The 25,811-nt window shown below is 43.0% G+C and overlaps 1 protein-coding gene across 7 annotated transcripts in view; it reads right to left on the bottom strand.

Moving 5' to 3' along the window:
• The window catches only part of EIF2AK2 (eukaryotic translation initiation factor 2 alpha kinase 2), a 45,780-nt gene that overhangs the window by 13,521 nt on the left and 6,448 nt on the right, over positions 1-25,811 (bottom strand). For 3 of the 7 annotated variants that reach the window (XM_032772407.2, XM_032772400.1, XM_032772402.2), the window contains exons 2-10: positions 24,876-25,008; positions 17,661-17,781; positions 14,913-15,124; positions 10,375-10,501; positions 7,819-7,901; positions 6,776-6,875; positions 5,317-5,351; positions 5,074-5,142; positions 4,341-4,460 (exon numbers count right to left, since the gene is read on the bottom strand). In XM_032772407.2, the coding sequence (XP_032628298.1) occupies positions 4,341-4,460; positions 5,074-5,142; positions 5,317-5,351; positions 6,776-6,875; positions 7,819-7,901; positions 10,375-10,501; positions 14,913-15,124; positions 17,661-17,781; positions 24,876-24,997 (989 nt within the window). In that variant the 5' untranslated portion in view covers positions 24,998-25,008. The remainder of the gene's footprint in view (positions 1-4,340; positions 4,461-5,073; positions 5,143-5,316; positions 5,352-6,775; positions 6,876-7,818; positions 7,902-10,374; positions 10,502-14,912; positions 15,125-17,660; positions 17,782-24,875; positions 25,009-25,811) is intronic. The other 4 variants (XM_075064230.1, XM_032772401.1, XM_032772405.1 and 1 more) reach the window with 3 other exon arrangements.

Genomic DNA, 25,811 nt, shown 5'->3' on the forward strand with positions numbered 1-25,811 from the left:
TGGGGTGTTGGTTTTCATAACCATTCATCCCCAGGACGTGTGGGACTGGTGGTGATACTGGGAGACTGGAGTGTCTAAGGAAATTGCTTGTGTGACTTGCAGTTAGCCAGTAGGGTGAAACTGAAGTCCTTGTGTCTGGCTGATTTGGTTTGCCTTAGAGGTGGAGAAACCCCAGCCTTGGGCTGTAACTGCCCTGTTTGAGCAATTGGTCCTGATTTGGCACTCTCAGTTGGGTCCCGCCAGAACCACATCGTCACACGCCCATACTCCACCTTGGCAGGAGGAGTAAGTAGAGTCAATGGGGGAGCCACAGCAATCAACTCGCCACCGTGAGGATGGCCAGATAAGTCGAATTAATATACTTCAATTTCAACTACACGAATAGCTCACCGCCCCCTGCTAGTGTAGCCCAGGCCTTAGAGAACACTGTGATAATCTAGTTTGACCTCCTGTATAACACTGGCCACAGAACTTCCCCAAAATAATTCCTCTTTGAACAAAATCACAGCTTTTGGAAAAAACATCAAATCTTGGTTTAACGATTACTGGTGATTTAGAATCCACAACAGCTCTTGGTAAATAGTTCCAATGGTAAATTGTTCTTTACTGTTAAAAATTTACACTTTATTTCCAGTCTGAACTTGTCCAGTTTCAACTTTTGACCATTGGATCTTGTTATATCTTTGTCTGCTAGACTGAAGAACCTTTTACTGGGAACAGAAATTTGTCATGTAGATCTTTGAGTCTATCACTATAAGGCATATTATCCAATCCTTTAATCATTCCCATTACTCTTCTCTACGCCCACTCCAATTTATCAACAATCTTCTTGAATTGTAGACATCAGAATTGGACACAATAATCTAGCAGTGGTTGCACCAGTGCCAAACTGTTATACACTCTCCCTCAAAATAAAACCCTGTAACCCCTATACTCACCACTTTTGTATGGTTATATATTTTGTACAAAGTATGCTTTGTGAGGTATCATTTGAAAACTCATGAGCTACTGAACATTATCATCCTGTTAACACATGTGTATCATCATTGTACATGGAGTTATGAGATTTTGCTATAGGTTTGTTAGGGAAATATATTGTGAGGCTGGGAAACGCCCACAGACTAGCCCCTTAGAGGTAACCAAAGACCTATAAACAAAGGACTTGCATGTCATCCCCAGAGATAGCTCAAGCCTCATGTACAAAAAAGGCGCGAGCAAGAAATTTACAATTTACCTGAGAGATACTTCAAATCTCACGTACCTCACAGACTCATTGTCTGTACCCCAAGCAGGGTGGATGGAGAGGGATGTTCCTCAAAGAGAGGAGGAGGGTATAATATAAGAGACAATGGTTTCTTCATTATTTCTTGTAACACTGAGCCAGCAAAGGATAAATAATCAGCAAGCTGGGTGACCTGGAAGCAACCCCTCAGGACATATCAAAAAGAGTACTGCTGTGATAAACAGGGCCATTCCTTGGAGCTAGTTATTAAAGCCATATTAAGCAGACTCAAATCTTTAACATATTTGTCTGTATTGTTAGAGAATCAAGAGTAGATGCTAAGAATATTTGTCTGTGTTTATTTATATCTTGTTAGAAGTCTAAATGTGGGACTTGTGGTATAATAATGTTATTGTCGTAATCTCTCCTCAAAACTTGTAATTCCACATAGCAATTCACCTGTGAACTTCCTTGATCATCTGAATGGCTAACTGTCTTATGTGAATTAATGCAGCTAGTTTACCTGTGTATGCATAGGAAATAGACGATATGCTTCAAAGCAACAATCTGCACTACCTATTCTTCATGGGAGGAAGGTCCTGATGTGACAATTGCTTTGAGGAGGTTTATTAGCTTGCTAGAGAACTATAAAGAAAATTTCAAGCCTGATCCTTTTTATCTCAGGTCTGCTTAAACTGACAGGGATAGTTTAAGGTCATAAGATTGAGATCTTCCAAATCATTATTTGGAATAACCCCAGAAGTTCTCAGGACAAAATTTTTGATGGCCTCGGAGTGCGGCCACCAACTCTGGCTGGTGGCCACTCTCACACTTTTTTCCAAAAATACTTGATTAGCTTTAGGAAAAACAAACAAACGTGCATACACACGTCCAAATCATTGTAATTTATTTGTTGCTAGCTACTAATTCAGTTGTGAAAAGTGATATTAATAAACATACAAGTATCACTTTTCACAACAGACTTACTCAGCCCTGGCACGCCTGGGGACAAATTAAGCCATGGATGGAGGGGGTTGTGGGGGAGGCAGCATAGGACTGGAGCCTGAAACCCCACAGCCACAGCCCTGTGGCTAAGGCGTGGAGACGGAGCCTGAAGCTGTGCGAATGGAGCCTGCTGTCCCACCACACCAGATGTGAAGCCCAAAGCCTGAGCCCCATAGTCTCTTGGAAGGGGGGAACCCACTGACTGCCTGCTCCTCCAGCGTTGTGCTCCAGGTGTCTCCGGGAAGGGAAGAGCCCAACCCCTGCAGGCAGTTCCAGCAGCCAACGCCAAGGCAGTGCATCTTGGAGCAACAGGAAAGAGAGGGACTGCTACTCCCCCCCCCCCACACACACACACCCCACAACCCAGGAGGCCGTGGCCACAAGAAAAGCCCCTGGTAGCCTCATTTGAGAAATGCTGAACGGAAAGACATAGACTCTGCATCTAGAGTGCCTATTGGACTATAACTCTTTAAATTAATTCCAGGAAGACTTTTATAAATCAGCAACCTCACCATTTCTGCTATGAAACTGACCTAAGGACTTTCATATATCTGTATGTATACTGATTTTTTAACCCCAGCCACTCTCTTCTTTCTTTTTCCTTTTATTATTAAATCTTTATTCTTTTAGTTACTAAAGGATTGGCACCTGCATGATTATTGGGCAAGATCTGAGACTCATATTGACTTAGGGATCAGTGTCCAGTACTTTGGGACTGGTGAACCTCACATATGGTGAATCAGGTTTTCAATAACCTTTCACTACATTAGACTTGGCTATCTAGACAGGAGTCAAGGGCTGGAATGCTTAAAAGGGGACTGTGTTTGGCTTTTAAGTGAGCAGCATGGTATTACAGAAGCTGTTTTATTACTGGCTTGGTTAATCTAATTGAAAAATAAACCACCAGTTCTGGGGATTGTCTGCCCTATTCCTTGCAGCCTGTCCTGAGTATAGCATTCTCAGTGTGGCCCATCCAGGCACCCAGTCACACCTCTGTTCCCCCACATCTCTACTGAAATAAGACTGCTTGAAAGACTTTGAACTGGGGAAACTGGTCCCAGGCTGGGAAGGGAATCCAGACGGTGTATTAAGAACTGTGAACTGCCCGCAACATCCAGAGGGATGAGAAAAGCTCTTTGCTTCACATTTTACTTAACATGAAAAAGTTTAGGAATTAGCTTGCAATTTTATCTTTTATTTCTTTTAAAAGCCAATTCTGACTTCTATGCTTATACCACTTATAATCACTTAATATCTACATTTCTATAGTGAATAAACTTGTTTAATGTTTTATCTAAAACAGTGTGGTTCACTGAAATGTTTGAGGAATCTACTCAGGTTAACAAAGGCTGATACATATCTATTACCCTTTGATGGAATGGCAGACTAATTAATGAGCTTGCATTGATCAAGAAGGTCTTGAGCAGTGTAAAACACACATTGCTGGGGTATAAGGCTGGGACTCAGAGATATGCAGGTGTTGCCCTATATCTGTTTGAGGGGCTTGAAGAGCATTCATGTGACTCTGCAGGGTGTGTCTCTCACATGCTAATGGCTATGTGAGAGCAAAGCCTGGAGGGGCTGCTTTTCACTAGCAGGGCAGTGTGAGGGGTATCCTAAGCTGGAGAGTTAAGGGGGCACAACAGTTCCACAGTCCAGATTGTACCCTGGGGGTTGTCACACAAATACAGAGGTAAAATAACTTCTCTATCCCTACTTGAGATCCCTCTGTTTATGCATCCAAGGAATGCATTTGCACTTTTGTCCACTCCATCATCTTGCCCAGGATCAATGTCAGGTTGGTCATCCCATTTTCTCTTTTTAAATATTGGCACAACATTAACAAAGAGAGTGCACAAGTTAACAAATCCTGTTTCCTATGCTGTGCTGGACTATAATCTAGTGCACAGAGAAGCAAACATCAAAAGACAGCACACTCATTTCAGTTCCACTGAGAACAGAGGAATAAACATGTTTGTCAGAAAGAATGGACAATACTGTAAAGGAAAATTACTTAAACTTTTAAGAGATTATTACAAATAAACAGTTTCATCTACAGAAACTGCTGGAGAGTGTCTTTTCAAATAAAGGCAAGCAGATGGACAGTACTTACTTGCTACACGTGACTCTTTTGATAGCATAGTTCTTCTTATCAATAATTTGTTTTGCTTTGAAAACATTCCCAAATCCACCGCTGCCAATTGGCTCTATCTCTTCAAAATCCTTGATAAGTCTTTAAAATAATAAAATAAATAATAATAATAATAATAATAATAATAATAATTTTAGCACAATCAGCCCTAACATTAATTTTGGAAAGTATGGGTCTGATTCTGAAAGTTGCAGAACATCTTCTGAGAGACGCTGAGCATCATCTTACAGGAGGTACTCAAACCTCAGGTAAACAAAGTATCTCGCGGCCAGTGGCTTACCCTGAACAAGCGGCCAACCAAGTTTGGGAACTGCTGGATTAGAGGTATTCCTACTCTATTTTACATGCTTATGACATTTCCATTTGGAATTTTCATAAGAACAGAAGCTGTCCACCCATTTTCTTTGAACAATCTCTTTTATTACAACATTTGTAGTACCACCCATTTCTCAGGGGTAGAGCAAAAACAAAGAAACATTCTACAGAGATGTACAAATGCCAAATATAAACAAACATTCTTATTATAGGAAATACCCTTTACCTCACCCACAAGTGGCAGTTTGCATATGTTGCAAATAGAATTCCTCCTCACCATTTTTTTTGATTTGCAATAAACATGTAAAACTGTTAGTCAGGGAAATCTAACCCGTCACTGCAATAACTATACAGCTCTTACTTAAAATTTTCTTCTCACCTTTCATCCCTAGTGTATTTGGCCTCCGGTCCTGAGAATGAGGGTGCCAATTTAGATGCGAACTCTCTTCTTAGGGGAAAAAAGAAAATTTACAATAAAACCTTGCGACATATGAATAGAGAAAAGAAATTTACCTGGAAATATTTTTGGTGTCATGTTTTAGTCAACTATCAAGCCACCAAAACAGGGTTTGCAATATTAATTTCAGAACATATATATTTGAAAGCAAAAGTAATTACGTACCTCTTAGGTTTCACGGCAGCATTTTTGGGAGTTGCCTATATCAAAAAAGAAAAGAAATATATTCACTGTTTTAAATTATGATAAATTATTATTTTAATATGATTTAGGATGTGGCTACCAGCTGTCCAGAGCCATACTTAGACTGGCTGGCTCATCTGTGTGATGTCAACCTTCAGTTTAAATTCCTCGTAAAATTTGGATATTACTAGAGCTGTGCGAATAATAGATTTTTCAAAGTTTGCTGGCAATCCCGGTGGGGGAGGGGGGACTTTGTATGTCAACCCCAAAGCTATTTTCTTCAAACTTTTTGATGAATCAGAAGTTGGGAAAAATTCATTTTGATCAAACAAAACATTTAGTTCAACTAAAACTAAAGATTTCTATTTTGAGCATTTTTTAACATTTTTAAAATTAAAGGAAATTTCAAACTGAAAAGTCATTTTGAACTGAAAAAATAACATTTAATTTAAAAAGTGCTGAAATAAGGTTTCAAGTTTTCAGACGATATGTATGTATTTATACATATTTTACACCAAACAATTTAGCAAAATTGACACAAATTCCAGAAGTGTTTCAGCATAGCCAAATCTGCACTTTTTGCCGAAAGACGTTTTGGCCCAAAAATGTCCCCCAGCTCTAAGTATGACATCATGATTCTTATCAACATGCATCAGTTACATTCTATGTACAGGCACAGGTCCATCAACTTCCATGGAAGTATGCCTGTTAAAGCCAGCAGCAAATCTGACCTAGTGTATGTTTAGTGAGAATGATGCTAAAAAGATAATGAACATTTAAAATAACATTCAGATATATTCAGTAATGATAACCATTGTGGGTAGAGGAGAAAATTGATATTGCACTATGCTCTGAAACTCCCCTAACTCAGGCTCTAACAGGCTGCTAGAGGAAGCAGTTCTTAACTCTTGCGGTGAAATAGAGAGAGTGAAGCAATCTCAGAAGATTAGGCTCCAATTTATTGGTAGTTTTAGGCCCTAGTCCAGCACTGTTACCCTCACAGGCCAACTAGTGAACCTGCATTTAGTCCCCATGAAGTCAGTGACATAGCATCCACTTCTGCAGATCACAATGCAAGAGTGAAGCCACATATGTTTCTTTTGGGGAGTGGTTCAAGATTAATAGGCAGCTACTGCAGAGCAGAGACCTCATGTTGTGTATGCTGAATGGTTTATTCCACTCAAGAGAGAGGAACTACTACACTCTGCACTAGGGCGACATTCCACTTCCAGCAAAGTATTTGAGGATGTACTAACTTCAAAAATTAGATATAGACATTAGCAGCCTCAAGTATCCAATTTTACCTATGTGCAACTTAAATATTTTGGAGATAGTAGCTCTGTTATCCACATCTTCATTAAAAGTGAACATTATGAACAGGAGTAAAATAATAATGACAGTCTGAAATTTAACATGAGGAATAAAGGCTTTCATACTGTACCCAAGAAGATGATGAAGAATCTTCACCTACTTTCAGGTCATTCATTTTATTTACCAAGCTCCCATCTAAATTCATATTTTTAGATGCAGAATCAGTACCACTATAAGGGGAAAAATGGATTTCAATATTTCTCCTTCAAACAATTCTTGTATCAAAACTACAATTCTTGACACAACAGAAAAATAATTATGTGAATTAATTTAAAATACAAAACTTCACTTGTAACACAATTCTTGTGATTCGATCACATTTTATTATAAAATACTTATTTCTATAATGGATTTCATCCTATTATGTCAATGTGGTTTATAAATGTTAGTTATGTATTCTCAGTATGGTAAGGTAGGTTAAGTACAGAGATCATTTCAATGCAGCGAGGCCACCACTGGTACAGAATATAGCTGTTCTTAAACACTACACAGGGCATCAGAGAGAGTAAAGTGGTGATACCAGAGCCAAACTAACCATCAAGCACAATAGGCTGGTGCCAAGGGGTCCCAGCATAGACTGGAAAATTTCTCACCATAATTTTCTTTCCGCTAACAACTTCTCTCTTCATTTTCCATAAATAGGTTGTGCCTCTTTGGATTTGTGCCTCTTGATTAATGGAGAATGAAGAGAGAAGCGGTATAGCAGAAATTATAATGTGGTACACAGAAATTACTGAAAAGAACTGATCTCCATTCAACAAAGCAGTGTCATAATACAAAACTGGCTACCGAAAACTTCAGTGGAGTGAAACTTCTTTTCACATCAAGAAGAAATACTTCAAAAATGAATTACTGGTGCTCAACAAGAAAGCATTCAGGATAGCCGAAAAATCTGTGTATCATAAAGTATATTATAAAAAATATAAAAAAAATTAAATGCAATTGCACAATTAAAATGTATTCCTGATCTGTAGATAAACAGGCTTAAAATACAACTGATTAATTCACAAGTGAAAAGACAGCAACAGATTTTGCTTAAAACGCTCTCAACTAGTTCTTGAATTATAAACAGATGCACTGTTAAACATCACAATATTAATGGTTCCCACTTACTTTTCAGATGACCAGCTTGATATTCCACTAGAATTACTAAGTAGACTATTTGCAGAACTGGCAACAGCTGCGTGTCTCCCTGCCTGTATATATATAAAAAGGGGGGGGGGGAAACAACACCCGATACCTACCAGTCAAGGCTTTACTACTACAAATGACAACATTCTAAAATGGCAAAAACATTGGAGTTTCCAAAAAAGTTATTGGAACTATCTTAAACACTAAATTCCCAGCTGGGGAAGGCATTTATGACTCCTGGGGGGATTCTGTGTGACTACGCGTCCGCACAAAACATCCACCCTCCGCAGAATTCCTGTGCTTCCCTGCAGAAAACGGCAGGGAAGCAAAGGGCAGCCACATTGGGACGGGGGGGAAGATGACCATGGGCGCAGCTTTTGGGGGAGATTTTGCTCCCCAACAGAGGTGAGCCATGGGGGGCACAGAGGGTTACGTGCCGCTGCCCCTCCCCTTCATTTCTGCTAGCGCAGAGCTTCCCACTGAAGGAGGTTGCATCTTGGCTCCGCTGACTCTGCAGTTAAACGGCCATCTCCTGAGTCCTAGTGCCAGTCATGCTCCCCTTCTGTGTGCTGAGAGCCTTCCTCTTATCTGTGCAACAGTGAGTGTCTGTGGTGGGGCTGGCGAAGGGGAAGTGGAATGGGGGAGTTGGGGGAGGGATGAGATTGGGAAGAAGAGGGCACAGGGGAATCGTGGGGGGAAGTGGGCGCCCGCCATGCAGCATCTCCTCAGCAGCAGTGGTGCTCCCCCATTAAGCAGGCCCATCGAACCTTCACCATGATAAGCCCTACCCCCTACACCTGGACCCCCCAATGAACCCCCCACACCCAGGACTCCCACCCCACTGAGCCCCAACCAGCTGCACCTGGATCTCCACTCCATCAAGCCCCACTCCCCCAGCACCCAGACACCACCCACACCAGGCCCCATCTCCCTATATCCAGACCTTCCATGCTGAGCTCCAACCACCTTCACCTAGATCCCTGCAAAGTCCCATTGTCCCTGCACCAAGAACCCCCAACGAGCTCGTGAATCCAGATCTCCACTGAGCCGCCTGCACCCGATTGCCCTACACAGAAACCTCTCACCCTACACCTTGATCCCCCCCACACTAAGCCCCTCCACATTTGGATCCTGCTGAGCTGAACCTGCCCAACCACTCCCAGCCCTTGGACTGTGCCAGTGTTGGATGCAGCCTCACTGCCAAGTCCCTGTACCAGGGGAGGTAAGGGCCTCAGAGGGATCTCCCACCTCAACGCACCCAGTGGCCTGTGCTCACCACAGCCATGCTGGAGCCCCATTTTTTACTGGACAAATAAAACTTGCATAATTTTAAAATATTATGTGCAGAATTTTTAATATTCTAGCGCAGAATTCCTTCAGGAATAGATTATGCACATGCTTAACTTTAAAGCACTGGGGTGAAATTGAAGGCACTGGCCCCATTGAAGTGGGAATTTTTCCATTAACTTTAGTGTGGCCAAGATTTTGCCCTAGATATTTAAAATTTTACATCCTTCTTCACACCTGCAAATAAACATCACCAAAAGTAGAGTTTTGTAAATATCTTATGACAAGATCTTGACTACAAATCCAGGAGACATTTATAGTACATTCCCTCATTTGCAAGAGTAACATGGGGTGCAAGGATGAGGTCCCATTAAGAATTAGGACCAAAAAACAGTATTTGTTAGTTGAGGGCAAAATTTTCAGAGCTGGTAATTGTACATGCAATTTTGCATGTGGAAAAATAGAAGTGTATGCATAAACATGCTTCCGCATCTAATTGCCCCATCTATATAGTAACTGGGCATGCAAAGTGATGAGCATGTAAAGTTTGCATTACAAATTTAGAGCTGGCTGAAAATTTAGTCCTACATAATCAATGAGTTTTTGCCTTTTTCCATCCCTTTTTTTTCCACTAAGTAAGAGACACTGAAGTTTCAGATTAAAAGCAAAGAGTGTGATACCACAGTCAGGCATATGTAAGAGGTGCTCAGCACCCTTGACTTCCCTTGAATTCTACTGACATTGCAGGCTCAGGTCCCACATGATTTAAAAAAAAAATAATTCTGTCCCAAACTAAACACATCTAACACAAGTACAAGGAACTATATAATTAAGAAAACTGTTAGTAATTGTACAGCAGCACTGTACTATGCTTGAGAAAATTCCATTTCAGTATATTAGTTAAGTTTCCTTTTCAAGAAAATTGTAGTGAAATATTTTTTCGTAAGTTCTTTTGTCATATGCATTCGTCTTTATCTGAACGATAATTCACAGGACCCTATACTGAAATATGCTATTAGAGATATAGATTTTTTTGGTACAATAAGCTATTGACTATACAGACACTGTGAATTTTAGCTACCATACAGTGGAGCACCACCAACATAAATCTATGAGGCAAAGATTATTTCTCCCTCAAACTGAAACAAACAAGGTTAGTTTTTAACCAAATGATGATAGAACTTGATTCAAAGATGAATGAGCCAGAAATGAAGCTTTTCTCTTTACATACAGACTACATGCAATACATACCCTTGACGTTTCTTGAGCTCTTAACTGTTCATATGCACATTTTGCAGCAGCCTGTTTTGCAGCCTTTTTATCATTTCCAGTGCCTTCACCATAAATCTTATCACCAATTTTACAGCTATAAGAAAATCTATAAGAATAATAGAGAATAAAACAGTATCCATAAATCCCGTACAGAAAATTCTAATTGTAACAATTTTGAATACTATTGTCATGTAGTAATGATGCTAGGAAGAATAGAGTTCTTCAATATTCTTCTGCATATGTACGTTTTCAAATATAACGTTGTCTAACTTGAGATGCCTTAAAAGGGTCTGATTTTTAGAAGATAGGCTTTAGCATTTTCTGAGAAGCCAGTCCCATAAAGCATCTCAAATAAGGTACCCGAAAACTACTAGTCATTTGAAAATCCTGAATGTAGATTTTAAGACTACTTCCTTGTGAAGGTATTTTTTAAATTTAAAATTGTAATAACAACTTAACCTAGAATAGTATGTTATTTGAAGAATTTTAAAGTCTGTGTTTGATTTACCAGGACAGATTCTGTGAAAAATCTTAATAGCATTAAACAAGAGTAAGATTATTTTTTAAATCATAATTGAATTAAGCAAGTTAATCTTTAAAGGCATACTGAAGTCAGTTTGAAAGCTACCCATCTAAAAAGCATTTCTTAAACATAAAGCACTTCTCACTCTGAATAAACTACTAAATGTATTTTATTTAAAAATACTGCTATGGCAAGTCATTTTGCTAGACAAAGAACATGGATCTGTGATAGGGTAATAAGAGTTATAAGGACAGTTTGAAAATAGATTCCAAACTAAGACACTGCTCCTGAAAACTCTCATATACATGCTTAACATTAAACCCAGTTAGCCCCATTGACTTTAAACACACATATTTGCAAGATCAGGGCACATCTTTCCATGTTCATGCTGGTGTTTTATAATTCTATTTTTAATTATTTCAGCCAAACTTTACCTAGTGTGAATTAGAGCTCTTTGGTTAAAAATTTCTGTTACCCTACCACATTTTTAAAAAGATAAGCACAACATTCATTCCCTCCACTACAATAGCGAATTTTAATGAGTTACATTTTTTTTGTTAACAGCTCAGACACATCATTCTTTAATTCATTCAGAACTGTTGGATGTGTCGCTGATGAATTGATGCTTTTTAAATGTATCAATTTGTTTCAATACCTCTTTTGATACCTCCTGCTCTAATAAGGTTGCAAACTTTCTAACTGAGCAAAACCTAACATCTTTCCCCTGCCCAGTACCCCACCCCTACCCACCCCTTCCCCAAGGCCCCGCCCCCAACTCCCTCTTTCCCCCCTCCTTCTGTCACTCACTCTCCACCACCCTCAGTCACTTGCTCATTTTCACCAGGACTGAGGTGTGGGAGGGGGTGAGGGCTCTGGCAGGGGGTGTGGGCTCTGGGATGGGGCCAGAAATGAGGGGTTCAGGGTGCAGGAGAGGGCTCGGAACTGGGGCAGGGGTTTGGATTACAGGAGGGGGGTGAGGGCTCTGGGGTGAGAGTACGGGCTCCGGGGTAGGGCCAAAGATGAGGTGTTCAAGGTGCAGGAGGCAGCTCCAGGCTGGGATGCGGGGGGTGGTGGAGAGCGACTTGGGGTGCAGGAGGGGACTTGGGGCTGGGGCCAAGGGATTTGGAGTACAGGAGGGGGTTCCGAGCTGGGGTAGGGGGGTTGGGTGCAGGCTCAGGGAGGGAGTTTGGGTGTGGAAGGGAGCTCAGGGCTGGGACAGAGGGCTGGGGTGCAGGAGGGGGTGCAGGCTCCAGGGAGGAGCTCTGGGCTGGGGCAGGGGGTTGGGGTGTGGGAGGAGGTATGGGGTGAGGACTCCAGGTGGCACTTACCTCAGGCAGCTCCCTGGAAGCAGCGACATGTCCCTGGGCTCTGAGGTGGAGGCACGGCCAGGCGGCTCTGCACAGTGTGCACTGCCTCTGCCTTCAGGCACCGCCCCTGCAGCTCCCACTCTCATGGTTCCTGGCCAATGGGAGCTGCAGAGCCAGTGCTCAGGATGGAAACAGCGAGCAGAGACCCCCTGGCCATCCCTCCACATAGGGGCTACAGGGACATGTCACTGCTTCCAGGGAGCCACGTGGAGCCAGGTAGGGAGCCTGCCTTAGCCCCACTGCGCCAACTGGACTCTTAATGGCCCAATCAGTGGTGCTAACTGGAGCTGCCAGGGTCCCTTTTCGACCATGTTTTCTGGTCAAAAATTGGACACCTGGCAACTGTGTCTAACAGTGGGTCTTTATTATCTGAAAATAATAGATATCGCCCCACTATCCTCTGCAGAGAAAACCAAGGCTATGGATTTACTGCAATAAAAGGCGTCTTTTTATAAGTTAACTTTTTCAGCATATACTATTAGTGGAAACAATGCACTATAGCTTTTACCTCGCTGTAACTAGTCCCCTCACATGGGGTTTACCTCCACTAGCTATCGAGATAAAAACTACAATGACTTTTTCCATTCAAATTTTACAGTAAGATGGCACCTATGATGTGAATATACAAAAAGAGACAATCTCTGACCCAAAAAGCTTACATGAAAGTCAGTATATGTGTAACATGCGTACTTTCACTCATGTTAGTAGTCCCACTGAAGTCAATGGAGCTACTCATGCAACTACTTAATTAGCAAATGGTTGTGTAAAGTCAGAGACAAGATGTGACACGTAGGTAAACACTGCAGAGCCTGAGGAAGGGGAACCAAGTTGAATATACTATGTAAAAAGCCAATTTGGAGACTTCAGAGATTTGTTTCTTCTAATTTTTTTTAAAGAACATAAGTGAGTAAGAGAGGTTGTCACTTGTTTGGATTTTGTTATCTCTGATGTCCATCAGTGTTGTGCACTCCATTTTCTTTCCCTTATCAGAAGCCTGCTAAGTATAACCCACCTAGTATATTAGAAGTCTTACAACTTGGAATTTGTATCTCTAGCAATTCTACTATACGGTCCTCTCTACACATACGTTTATTTTATCTCATTGGATTCAGTCAACTCTTTTGTGTATAGTGCTACTCACCCACCTCTACAATCTAGCTTGGCCTTTCCTGTAGTAAATAACCAGGTATTATATACTGGACATTCACATTTTGAAAACAACTGACAATTTTGTAAGTTAAGCTTATAGGCTAATCTATATAACCATGTATTCTTATAACTGTTACCTGTTTCTTTCCTAATTCCTCTTTCATGATCTACACCCACTTATTATGACTAATCTCAATTAGACTTCGAACTCTTTGGGACAGGGGCTGTTGTTTTCTACTGAATGCACAATGCCTTGTATGATGGGACAACAGTTAAAACAGTGAGATCTGGATGCTTCTGTAATAAAAGTAGTAAGTTATGCCACTACTGTTTTACCATTCTATCAAGTTTCAGTATTGTCTCTGTGATGGAGTATCTGTGCTCCATTCCTGGATGAAACACGAAGGCTTAAACCCCTTCAATGGGCTGAGAAAAGAAACCTACCCTTTAAGGATTACCAGAGTCACCAGGACTTGGAAGCAGGATCTGAAAGCTAAGGTCTGATAGGCAAGGAAGGAACCTTAATTAGAGAAGCCGCAAAAAGAATCAGAAGGAAAAGAAGAGTTTTGCTGTCTTCTAGACTAGGAAGCTGCTGAATCAAGTCCCAATCCGTAAGTAATGTGAAACTGAGGAATCAACTGCCAGATTTTTTTCAGAAGTAGCATACTTCTGCACAGATACCAACTAGCTATAGCAAAGGCTGTTTGCTGAGGCTTCCTTTGGCCAAGACTGAACAGGCGCGGCTCTAGGCACCAGCAAAGCAAGTACATGCTTGGGGCAGCAAAATTCCAGGGACGGCGTTTTTTTTTTTTTGCTTGGGCAGTTGCATCAAATGTTTTGCTTGGGGCGGCAAAAAATCTACAGCTGGCCCTGAGACTGAAAGCAAGGCTTCCTTTATGAACTGGTTTGCTTCCCATAATGTAAAATAGCCATGTTTTCTCCTTTGAAGATTGTGTTTTAGCAGCTAGGAACTGATCCAGCTCTCTATGAAAGCAGTAACAACTCTCAGTGACTTCAGTGGTAACAGGTTTAATTCCTTGGTTTATGGGACTGTTAAGCCAATATCAAAAGCTGATTTGATCAGAAATTTGTAAGGGAGTAATGAGGGGGTCATGCGCTGGCAATGTCACAAACTGTCAATATTTTTAAATAAGATATATCTTGCTAAATATCACTCTTTTGGGAGCAGTTATTAGGAAACAGATATTGGAATAGTTCCACCACTATCTGGATTCCTTCAATTCACTTTTAAGTCCTCCCACTAGGGTTTCAATTGTGAGTAGATCTCACCTCAGTAACAGATACCAAAAAATGCTCTTTCCTCAAGCAGGTCACTGTGACAGATCCCTTTGACTTTAGCAGCGAGTACACGATTGCAGTTCTGGAGACTCATCTAAAAACAACCATGTAAACAAACAACAGAACAGGCAAACAGAAAGAAGAAGCAGAAGGAATTAACAACATTAACTACATCTTACATTTTTTTATGGGGAGGTCCAGATTCATCTTCTAATTTATAGTCAATTGTTATGTTATGTTTTAGTCCATATTTGGTAAGCATAGAGATATAATCAAGTGGTTGTATCTCTTCCAATGTGTCTGATGAAAACGCTATTGGCAGTGGTGGTGGTGGTGGTGATGGTTTCGACGGTTGCGGCTGCGGAGTTTGTGGGAGTGAAGTCTGTTTGGTCTACAAAATAAACATACAAAATATGCCTAGCTCGAAAGGCTTGAAGTTACCAAATAGCACAAAATGAGCATCATGAGAGTGCTGGTATAACTGCAGGGGTTGTGAATCCTTAACCAACCATTACAGACATTTCACGACATTTTAAAAATAAATCACTTCACAATCGCCACTAATGGGGTGTACTGGCCCTGTAAAGTGGAGAAACATCCTGGATAATTGCAAAATCTACAGTGGGATCATAAAGAAGTTTATAATCAACAAATCTATATAAGAAGATTTCAGGATTGTCACCTGCCAGTGAGTCATGCTGAAGCCTGGAATCTCTGTTCAATCAGCACAAAGTGATGGAAACAGCTACAGGCACAGTTGAGAGCTCTTTTTATTTGGAATACGACCGAGTTCAATCACCACTGAGATTCACCATCTGTTACTATTCAATGTTTAAAGTCTCAGCCATTTTACACACATGACTTCATGCATAGACCCATGTGGCAGCACAGGGTTTCACCTACTAGCAAGCACTGAATGACATTAGGATGCTTAGGTGCCAGGCTGAATTCCCTTAGTTCTGTGCTCAGTGCCTTTTGTTACAAAGACAAGTAGTTATTTAAGTTTGAACCCTAATCAAAATAACATTTGATGACTGTTTGGTGGCCACTGAAGTGAGTAACTCCTCTCAATAGGTATCCACAGGGCCAGTGCAACCATTTAGGCAACCGCCTAGGGCACTGGCATTTGGGAGATGCCATTTTCTTCGGCAGCGACCGCGGTGGCTGGATCTTCGGCCGCCCCGGTCACTGCTGGCATTTAAGCGGAGGGAGCTGGGGCAGGGGAGCGCGCAGAGGGCCGCCTGCAGCAAGTAAGGGGGTGGGGGCGGCACGCAGGGGAACTCCCTGTCCCAGCTCACCCCTGCCCCGCCTTCTCCCTGAGCGCGTCGTGGCTACTTCACTTCTCCCGCCTCCCAGGCTTGCGGTGCCTAAGCTGATTGACACCACAAGCTTGGGAGGCAAGAGAAGTGAAGCGGCCATGGCGTACTTGGGGAGGAGGCGGGGCAGGGGTGAGCTGCTTCACTTCTCCCGCCTCCCAGGCTTGCAGCACCGATCAGCTTAGGTGCGGCAAGCCTGGGAGGCAGGAGAAGTGAAGCAGCTATGGCGTGCTCAGGGTGCTCGTGCTTGTGCCCAGAGCAGGGGTGAGCTGGGGCACGGGGGCGTGTCTCAGGGCGGAGGGTCGGGAGCTGCTGCGGGGGGGGGGGCGCCTCAGGGCAGAGAGACAAAGGGCGCAAGGTGGAAGTTTCGCCTAAGGTGCAAAACATCCTTGCACCGCCCCTGGATATCCATACACAATAATCACCATCTCCACCAGTTTCAGCCTTTAACCTCTTTGCAGAGAGTATCTGGAAATGCCTGAAGACTAAAGTACTCTCCTCCTCCAACCCCTTAATGAGGTTCCTGTAGTTCGAGGATAAGGCAGTGTAAGGGGAATACTTGTAATGCTGGTACTGAACCTACAGTAGCTAAACCTCTTGTTTCAGCATTTTTCCCCAGAAGCAACAGTCATTCACATAAAATAAAGCTCAGACTAGAACCTGACTCTGTGCAGGTTTGGCCTAGTGAACATTCTTGTTTTGAGTATGGTTCTTAGTCAATTAGACTATTTGTTTCCGTGACAGGCATCCCATGTTTGGACACCAACCTACACAGAGTGCTTTTCTGTTTGCAAAACACCTCCTTCCAGTTATCACATTCATGAGATGCACCGTGTAGAAATATACATTCTATACAGAACTGTGAAGTACGTATGGGCCTTGGAGAAATATTGCTCACTCCCTGGAATGCTAAAAAGAGGAGGTCAGGAAGAAACTGAAAAAATTCAGTTCTGAAATGCAGCCTCTATCTCTTGTGGGAGTGATCATTCAGGTACCTCGTGCTCTCATTCTCCTCTATGGGCCAGGCTCTACAGCTAGACTTCATCTCCCATGATGCATCACTTTTTCCACCCCCATTATGGTTCTGAAACTAAACTTTTTTTTTTTTTTTAAATTATAATGTGGACACTATTTTTTTAAATGTTCATGACTGATGTGAATATCTTTTCCAAAAACAACTCTAAAGAATATAAAAAAGAATTAAAAGTCTGGAAAAAACTCTAATGGAATGTTATAAAAGAACACTCTTTTCCAACAGAGAAATTTCTAATAGAGCCACTTGGTCTGGACAAAGGTATCCTTTTACAAATAGGAAAGAGAATGTTCTAAAAATAGCAGGTGACATCTAGTCACATTGTTGGGCTTTTTGGTCCCACAAACCAGGACAGGAGGTTTTTAGCTTTGGCTTTGACATTTAGTAGAATTACCATTAATTAATGATTTTCTAAACTAGACAGACACCCGTCACTCAGACAGTTTAGAGACCATTTGAATTGCCTCTACCATGATTCAGGGGCTATATTAGAAGACGATCCATTCAAAACCCTATAACCCAAACAAAACAATGATAGTTTATCATTTACTTTTAAATAAAAGATGTTGTTTACTTACTTGATTTTCTTGCGCTATGCTATCCCATGCTGCCTTTGCGGCCTCTTCTTTTGCCTCTTTCTTGTTTTTACCTGTAGCTACAGGATACTCTCTGTCACCTATTACAACCATGACAGTGAACCTGCAATAAAGAAAACTGCTCACTGAACACAGTTGAATTGTGGCATATGCCTAAGGACCTTATCAAGATTCCATTGTTTATTTATCTTTAGAGCACTATGAAATGTTATGCAAGTACTTAAGTATTCAGGTGTTTATCATCTCCCAAACTCCATTTTCATAATTCTTTGGAAGCTTCAGGTGTTCTTATAAACAATATCTTCCCTCCTCCTTAATCACATGTTTATACTGTAACATTTATAAACACCGAGCTGCTTTACAAAAGCACTGAAGAGTGCATTAAGATAGCGATGGATAAGCTTGAATCTGTTGATACACGTCCAGGACTTGAAGGGGCCTAACACCAGGATGCTCTTCACTGCTCCAGATTGCGGAAACAGAGAAGGCTGCCCTGCCTTGGTTACATAAATGAAATAACATCCACCCTTAGTCTGCCACTGCATCATTATTTTACTATGGGCACATCTATACTACAAACTGAAGACAACTTAAATCAACACGCAGCTGCTGCAGTAATTCAGTTGCCTGTGCATGTCCACACCACACACTTTGTGTCAGTGGAGCTCATCCTCACTAGCAGCGCTTGCATCACTGCAGAGAGCAGTGTACTGTGGGTAGCTATCCCATGGTGCAACTCACAGCAGGAGGGGTTGGGAAAGGCTTGCAATGCCTCATAGGACTAAAACATTCTCACAGTGGTGACTGGGAACATGGCTTTAGCGTCCCATGATACAGTTTTCTCCCACCCCTGATTTCATCTGCAGCCCACAATATCTCATGCCTTTTTTCAAAAAGGCTGGCACAGCTGCACATACAGCATCTCCAGAGAAGCTTGGACCCCACTCAGCTGTGTACTACTGTACAAAGGCCTTATCTTGAAGTATTTCCAGGGCCGCGATAAGAACTGCTTCATGAAACATGCCCAGCTGGAAGCTATGGAATGAAACACTTCTCAGTTGCTGTTGTCAGTCACAGAGCAGCAGAACATGGTGCAACGCTGACTCTGGTGCCAAGAAACATGCACTGACTGGTGGGATCGTATCATTATGCAGGTATGGGATGACAAGCAGTGGCTGCAGAACTTCCTGGAAAGTGGCCCTGCACATACAAAACTGCGTGTGGAGCTCTTCCCAGCCTTGCAACACTAAAATGAGACCTGCTCTGACAGTGGAGAAGCAACTGGCAATCGTTGTGTGGAAGCTTGCAATGCCAGACTGCTACCGGTTAGTGGGGAATCAATTTGGAGCTGGCAATCCACCGTGGGGGTTGTTGTGATTCAAGTATGCATGGCCATTAATCGCTTTCTGCTAAGGAGGATAGTGATTCCATGCAATGTGCAGGACGTACTTGATGGCTTTGCCGCAATGGGGTTCCCTAACTGCAGTGGGGCGATAAATGGTGTGCATATACTCATCTTGGCACCAGACCATCTTGCCAAAAAGTAAATAAAGAGAAAGGGATACTTTTCTATGGTGTTGCAAGCGCTGGTGCAGCACTGGGGGTATTTTACTGACATCAACACCAGATAGTCTTGGAAAGTATACGACATATGTATCTTTAAGAACACAGGTCTGTTCAGAAAGCTGCAAGCAAGGATTTTCTTTTCAGACCATAAAAATCATCACTGGTGGTGTTGAAATGCTCATAGTGATCCTGGGAGACAGCCTATGCTTTACTCCCATAGCCCATGAAGCCATACACCAAACATCTGGACAGTAGCAAATACTGGTTCAACAACAGACTCAGCAAGTGCAGAATGGTGACTGGATGTGCCTTTGGCCATTTTCACTGGCACAGTTTGCTCACTAGGTTAGACCTCACTGAAAAAAATGTCCCCATGGCTATAGCTGCCTGCTGTGTGCTTCATAATACATGTGAAGCAAAGGGAGAGAAGTTTTTGCAGGGGTGGGGCATGGAGGTGGACAGGCTCTCTGCTAATTTTAAGAAGCCAGATACCAGAGCTACAAGAACTCAGAGTGGAGCAATGCATCTCTGGGAAGCTTTGAAAACCCGTTTTAGTAATGATTCACAGTAAAGTGCACTGCTTTTCTGTATTCGGCCTACCCATAGTCTGAACCTTGAGTATTTCTCTCGTGCACATCCTTCTCAGTACCCCAGTTTCCCTATCCCTCCCCTACCCCCCCACCCTCAGGCTTTGAATTAATAAAGATGATTTCATTTTCAAGACATGGACTTCTATTACACACAGATATAAACACTGAAAGATCTAACAAAAGCAATGAATCTTGGAAAGAGAGTGGAATAAAATTGTGAGGGGGGGAAAACGACATTCATCTTATCTTTAAAAGCACAGCTGCCTTGCCTATGTGCGGCTGTTATTCTTGGCACCCTCCCCAGGGGTTGAGAGGAAGGGATATTGTACTGTCCACACTTGCCTAATGGAACATGTGTGAGGGGGAGGGGGAGTACTGAGATGCTGGAATGCCATTCTGCAGGGGCTACAGAGGGAGTCAAGCCTCAAGGTGTTTTTCCTGAAGGCCAACCAGATGCCTCAACACGTCCATTCCATCAGAATGCCCAGCATCTCCTGCTGCCTGCCATGCTCATTCTCCTGGGCTTCTCTCCTGTCCGTGTCCATTTTTTCCAGAGACAGCAATCTCCAAGCCTTCTGCTCAGCGTCCACTACCCCAGAGGTGTTCACTATCTCATTAAACATGTCATCACGCCTTCACCTTATCTGGGAAAGCTACATGTAATCCTACTGCCAGGCCGAATTGATAGCAGCAAGGGCTGGGTTCAATACATAGGGGTCCCTTCCCTACAACGTAACGCAAAACCAGCTCGAGCCCCCACCCAGTGACCTGGGAAAATCTTACACACACCCCTGGGCGTCTCAAAGAGGCAATACTTCCCCTCTCGCAAGCACAGAGTCTCGGTGTAGCAGAAAAGGTTTAATTACATGAGATAAACAACAAGCATTAAATTGGGAAAACACCTCAACTAGAGTTCATAGACCAAATCGTGAGCAAAGACCCAGCCCAGGAAATTGGGCTGTGTCCTTTTCCCTGGGCTCTTGAGTCCTGCAACCCCCAAATCACCCCAAGACTCCAAAGTCCAATACGCTAATTGGCCCTAGAGTCCAGCAACCCAAAGATCACCCACAGTCCCAAAAGTCCCACAATCCAAAAGTCTCTGCCCTGGGTCAGTGCAGCCCCAGAGTTTGAGAGTCTATCTGCAGAGGTCCCCCTGCCTCCAGCCTGGGTAGAAAGGGGCACCTTACGTGGTCCAGGGCCAACTGCCTTGCCTCTCCGTGGGGTTCTGCTTCTGCCTTCTCCACGAACTGCTCCGCTCTTCCAGCCACTCCACTCTGCTTCTCCAGCCGTCCTCACAAACTGCTCCGCTCCGCCAGCTGCTCTGCTCCACCCCGCCAGCTGCTCTGCTCCACCAGCTGTCCTGTGATCCACTCCAGACGTCCCCACAAACTGCTCGGCTCCGCTCGCTTCGTGGGCTGCTCCACCTGTCCCACAGCTGCTCCACTCTGCCAGCTGCTCTACTCCACCAGCTGTCCCGTGATCCACTCCAGCTGTTCCTACAAACTGCTCGGTTCCACTCACTCCGTGTGAGTAGAGCACTCACAAACTGCTCTACTCCACTCTGCCAGCTGCTTTGCTCCACAGTACAGTATAGCTTCACGTTCCCCCACTAGTTAGCAGAGTACTCAGTGCTCTCAGCTCAGCAATTCCAGCTCTCAGTGATTTCAGCTCACAGTAGGGGAGCCCCAGTGCTAGTGCACCATTAGCCCAAAGTGAGTTCAGCTCAGTAACCTGTATCTAGATTCTTAAGGGAATAAAAAATCAACTCTGATATTCCACAGTGAAAAGAGGAGTAGGTGGAACTGGTGCTTCTGGCTCACACAAGGCACCTATACCACCAGGTACACATACCTGTCCCCAGCCTCTCTCCACTCACTGGGAGTTGGAACCCATGTCCCTTGTCTAGCAAGTGCTATTTAGTTGATAGTGAAACCCTTTATCATAAAACAGTTTCGTAGTTCCTCATTTACTTAATCAGGGTGACAACACTTTATTCCTCTTGCCCCAATAACAAAGAAATTGGGGATCCCACAGCTGTGAAAGTAACCATTTTAGGCTGCCGTGGGCTATGCTAGGCAGAGTGGGTGTGCCTATGCAAACACAATCAGCCTCTGAAATTCTTTTGCACACTCACCATAATTCATCTCCAGATGTCAGGGTAGAGCTCATCCTGACTTTGCTTACATACACTTTGCACTGTAAACCATGCAAAGCACAAAGGAAACATTGTCAGTGCAGACCTAGGGTCTAGCACAGAGATGCTATATAAAAATCACTCCCCTGAATCCAAGCAAGTGTAAAGCAGAACATTTTCATGTCTGCAAGATATTCATTGAACTGGTTTGCTGTCCCAGTCATGGTGAGTTATGACCCAGGGGCATAAGCAACAGACCGTCACCAGCATTGGGTGGGCTAACTGTGGCGGCACTGGAGCTGGCTAGGGGGCCATGAACCTCCTCTTTGTAACACGGACACTTTCTGGAGGTCGGGGACCAGCATTCCCCCGCACCCCGCAAACTGCAAACCTTTGCAGAAGCAATGTGGGGGCAGGGATTCCTTCCCTCCCCTTTGCCGCGGCTGCTCTGGCGCCCGAGGCTTGCAGTTTCTGGGGTCAACAGAGACCCCTGTCACCCAAACTATGGCCATGTTTTGTAAAGCATGGGGGAAGGGGTGGAAAATCACTAGGCGGCTGCCAGCAGGCACTATGGTTTGAGAAACTGAAAATAACCACCATCTCCTGTAGGTGACCATAGCTGATATCATGCTCCTGAGGGTAACAGCTGCTCCAAGCATCCAGGTACAGACAGTGTCCTTATGCTGCTATGCTGTGTCCTGCAATGATGTCAGTTGAATTAATACGAGAGTGGCATAGGAAAGTATCCTACCACGGTGGAAGAAAAAAGGCAACCCTCCATAAAAATCTTCTACAATGGATTGCAGAGTACCTCCATGAAAGTTTCCTGGAGATCTCTATGGAGGATTTCCAGGCCATCCCTGTGTACAAAGTGTTTTTCTCAGGGCACTCTCTGCCAAGCTGGTGCGGCCACTGGGAAGCAAATAGTCACTCTACCTCAACTGATTATTTTAAATTTAAAAAATAGTATATAAGAACACGTGACCCCAAAATATTAATTGGAATTGCATTTTCACCAGAGGTTTCTACCCTAGCATCACACTCTGCCATGTTGCTGTGACTGGCTGGACTGCTCCAGGGTTACAAACAGCTCCTGGCTCTCTGAGACAATGAATCGCCCGCTCGCCTGTATTCCATTCTCCTCGTCCAAGACTCCTCCTCAGTGTTGCCTGCAGTGGCTTCGGACTCCAACTTCTCAGATGTATCCACACTGCTCTTGGAGGTCATTGTAGGGTTGCCACTGAGAATAGCACGCAGCTCCTTGTAAAAGCAGTATGTTTGCGGTGCTGAACCAGAGCAACTGTTCGCCTCCCTTGCCTTCTGGTGGTTAATTTTCACGTGGCACTGCTGCAGTTGCTTAATTTTCACGTGGCACTGCTGCATGTCCCTGGTGTAGCCATTCTCCCCCATGCAGCAAGCGATCTTCTCCTATATGTCTACGTTTCTTCAGCTGAATCGGAGCTGTGCCTGCACAGCCTCTTCTCCCCACAGATCCAGAAGATCCACCACCTCCTGTGTACTCCAGGCAGAAGCGTATTCAGCAGGTGGAGCCATCATGATCAGCTGGGCAGGCAAGCACTTCACGCCAAACAAACAGGAAACAGAAATTCAAAAGTTCCTAGTCCTTTTAAACGGGACAGGCTGTTTCCTTCATACCTGGCAGCTGGGCAGCAGAGTTGAGAATGGAGTGGTTGCAGTGGAGCATCCTGGGACACCTCCTGGAGCCCAGTTAGGTTGACGTAAGCAGCACAGTGTCTATATCGCCACTACGTCAACCTACCTACGTCGAATTAAGCACCATGCCTGTCATGGAGCTGGAGTCATTGAGTCGACGTAGCATGTGAGTTACGTTGGCGGAAGGGAAGTAGTGCAGAGACAGACATTATTAGGTCAATATATGGCAGCTTACGTCGACCTAACTGCATAGTGTAGACAAGGCCTTAGAGAAATGATTTTAGAGGTTTATATTTGCTATTCCAATGTCACTCTCTAGTACTCTGATGAAATGTTAGGATTAAAAAAAGAATATGATATGGGTTAGTGCTGGTGGTCATTACAGAAGTCAATGTTTAAGAGGGATCTCACTGAGAAGAGTGGAGGGACATGGGATGTTTAGTTCTGCTAGTTATTCCACACACAGAGGACAACATGGGGGGAAAAGAACACAAAGATGGAAATGAGAGAAGGGAACAGATTTTGTCCAGGGGTGACAGGAGCTTGTTAGCCAACTCCTTATAAGCGCCTAATGTTAGTATGCATGTTCTGAGACTTTATATCCACAATACATCATTTTACACAAACTGCTCACAGAAAGAGCTACTAGACTTTGTTAGTCTTTTAAAATCTGCAAGTGCAGCAGAAATGCAAAGGCAATATTGTATGAGGACTGTAATACATAAACTCTTACCTAGATTTTAAGAAAAAACAACGAGGAGCCCTTGTGGCACCTTAGAGACTAACAAATGTATTTGGCATAAGCTTTTGTGGGCTAGAACTCACTTCATCAGATGCATGAAGTGAAAAATACAGGAGTAGGTATAAATACATGAAAATATGGGGGTTGCTTTACCAAGTGTGAGGTCTGTCTAAAGGACTTTGGAGCAGGGACTGACTTTTGATGAGTGCATGTACAGTGCTCAGCTCAGCAGTACCCTGATTCTTGATTACAGCCTATAAACACTACCACAGTGATAATAAATACCCTTTCCTGCTCCCTGACATCACCTTCTCCCACACACACACTTCAGAACAAAAAGTTATATTCCTACCCACCAATTTCTAGGGTTGTTGCAAGGACTAGTTACAAGCTATAACCGCTCAAGCAATGTTGCAATACTTACACAGCACTTTACATATTCTTGCATTAAAATAAGTTGTAATATTTATCAGCATGCATTGTGAACTTACACACGATCATGAGGAGGGCCTTCCACTTTGACATCCTTATACTCAAGTTGTAATTTATTCTTTTGACAATATTCATGAAGTTTTCCCTTGTACAACTGTGACTTAACATAATATTCTGCCATTTCGGCACTACCTGTGAGGAGAAAGAAAATTTGACAAATTATCTTGCATTCTCAGTGTCTGTCTCTGCCTTAAGGAATAAAAACACAAATAAAGATGGAAGACCACATTGTTCAAGAGTATTGGAGCAAAGTAAGGAAATGTTTACAAATAAAAAAAACCACTAGGTGTGCTTTGCCAGAAAATATTTGTTGTATGTGAGAATCATTCATCTCGGTAATAGAACCTAATTGCTTGCAGTTTATTATTTAAAAACACTGCTCAGGGCAAGGGCCATGTCTTCACATGTTTTTGGAGTATCTAGTGCAAACTAACCCTACTCAGGCACTAGTGTATATAAATGTAGTTATTAATTAAATCTGCTCCTGCAGCTACAGAATATGGAACTGAAATGTCAATATGTTAAAGTAGATTGATGCTCTGCAGTAAACCGGAGAGTGGTTGACTTGCAAATGTTTCTTGAAGACATTAGTTTGCATTGGAATAACTGATCTAGAAATCTGAACTGAGATAATACATATATATCCCCAAATCAGTAGAATTATCATGAAGATTTTTTTTTAAACAAAAGTAAAGTAGAAAGTGGCTCTTTGAAGCCGAAAAGCCAGGAAAACAATGCATAAAAAGTGTAGTGTCTGTGTTTATTATTTGTTAGTTTGTTAAAAGAAGATCTGGTGAAGCCTAGCTTCCAGCATAGAGGTTATGCTTTAGTATTTCTTCTGAGGACTTGTCGTAGCTTTCCTACTCTGATTTGAACCTTAGCGTTCATAACCTGAGCAGCTAGCATGAACCCCTCTAAGCTTAATTACCAGCTTA

This window comes from Chelonoidis abingdonii, chromosome 3 (assembly GCF_003597395.2).
Source record: "Chelonoidis abingdonii isolate Lonesome George chromosome 3, CheloAbing_2.0, whole genome shotgun sequence".
Taxonomy (NCBI): domain Eukaryota; kingdom Metazoa; phylum Chordata; order Testudines; family Testudinidae; genus Chelonoidis; species Chelonoidis abingdonii.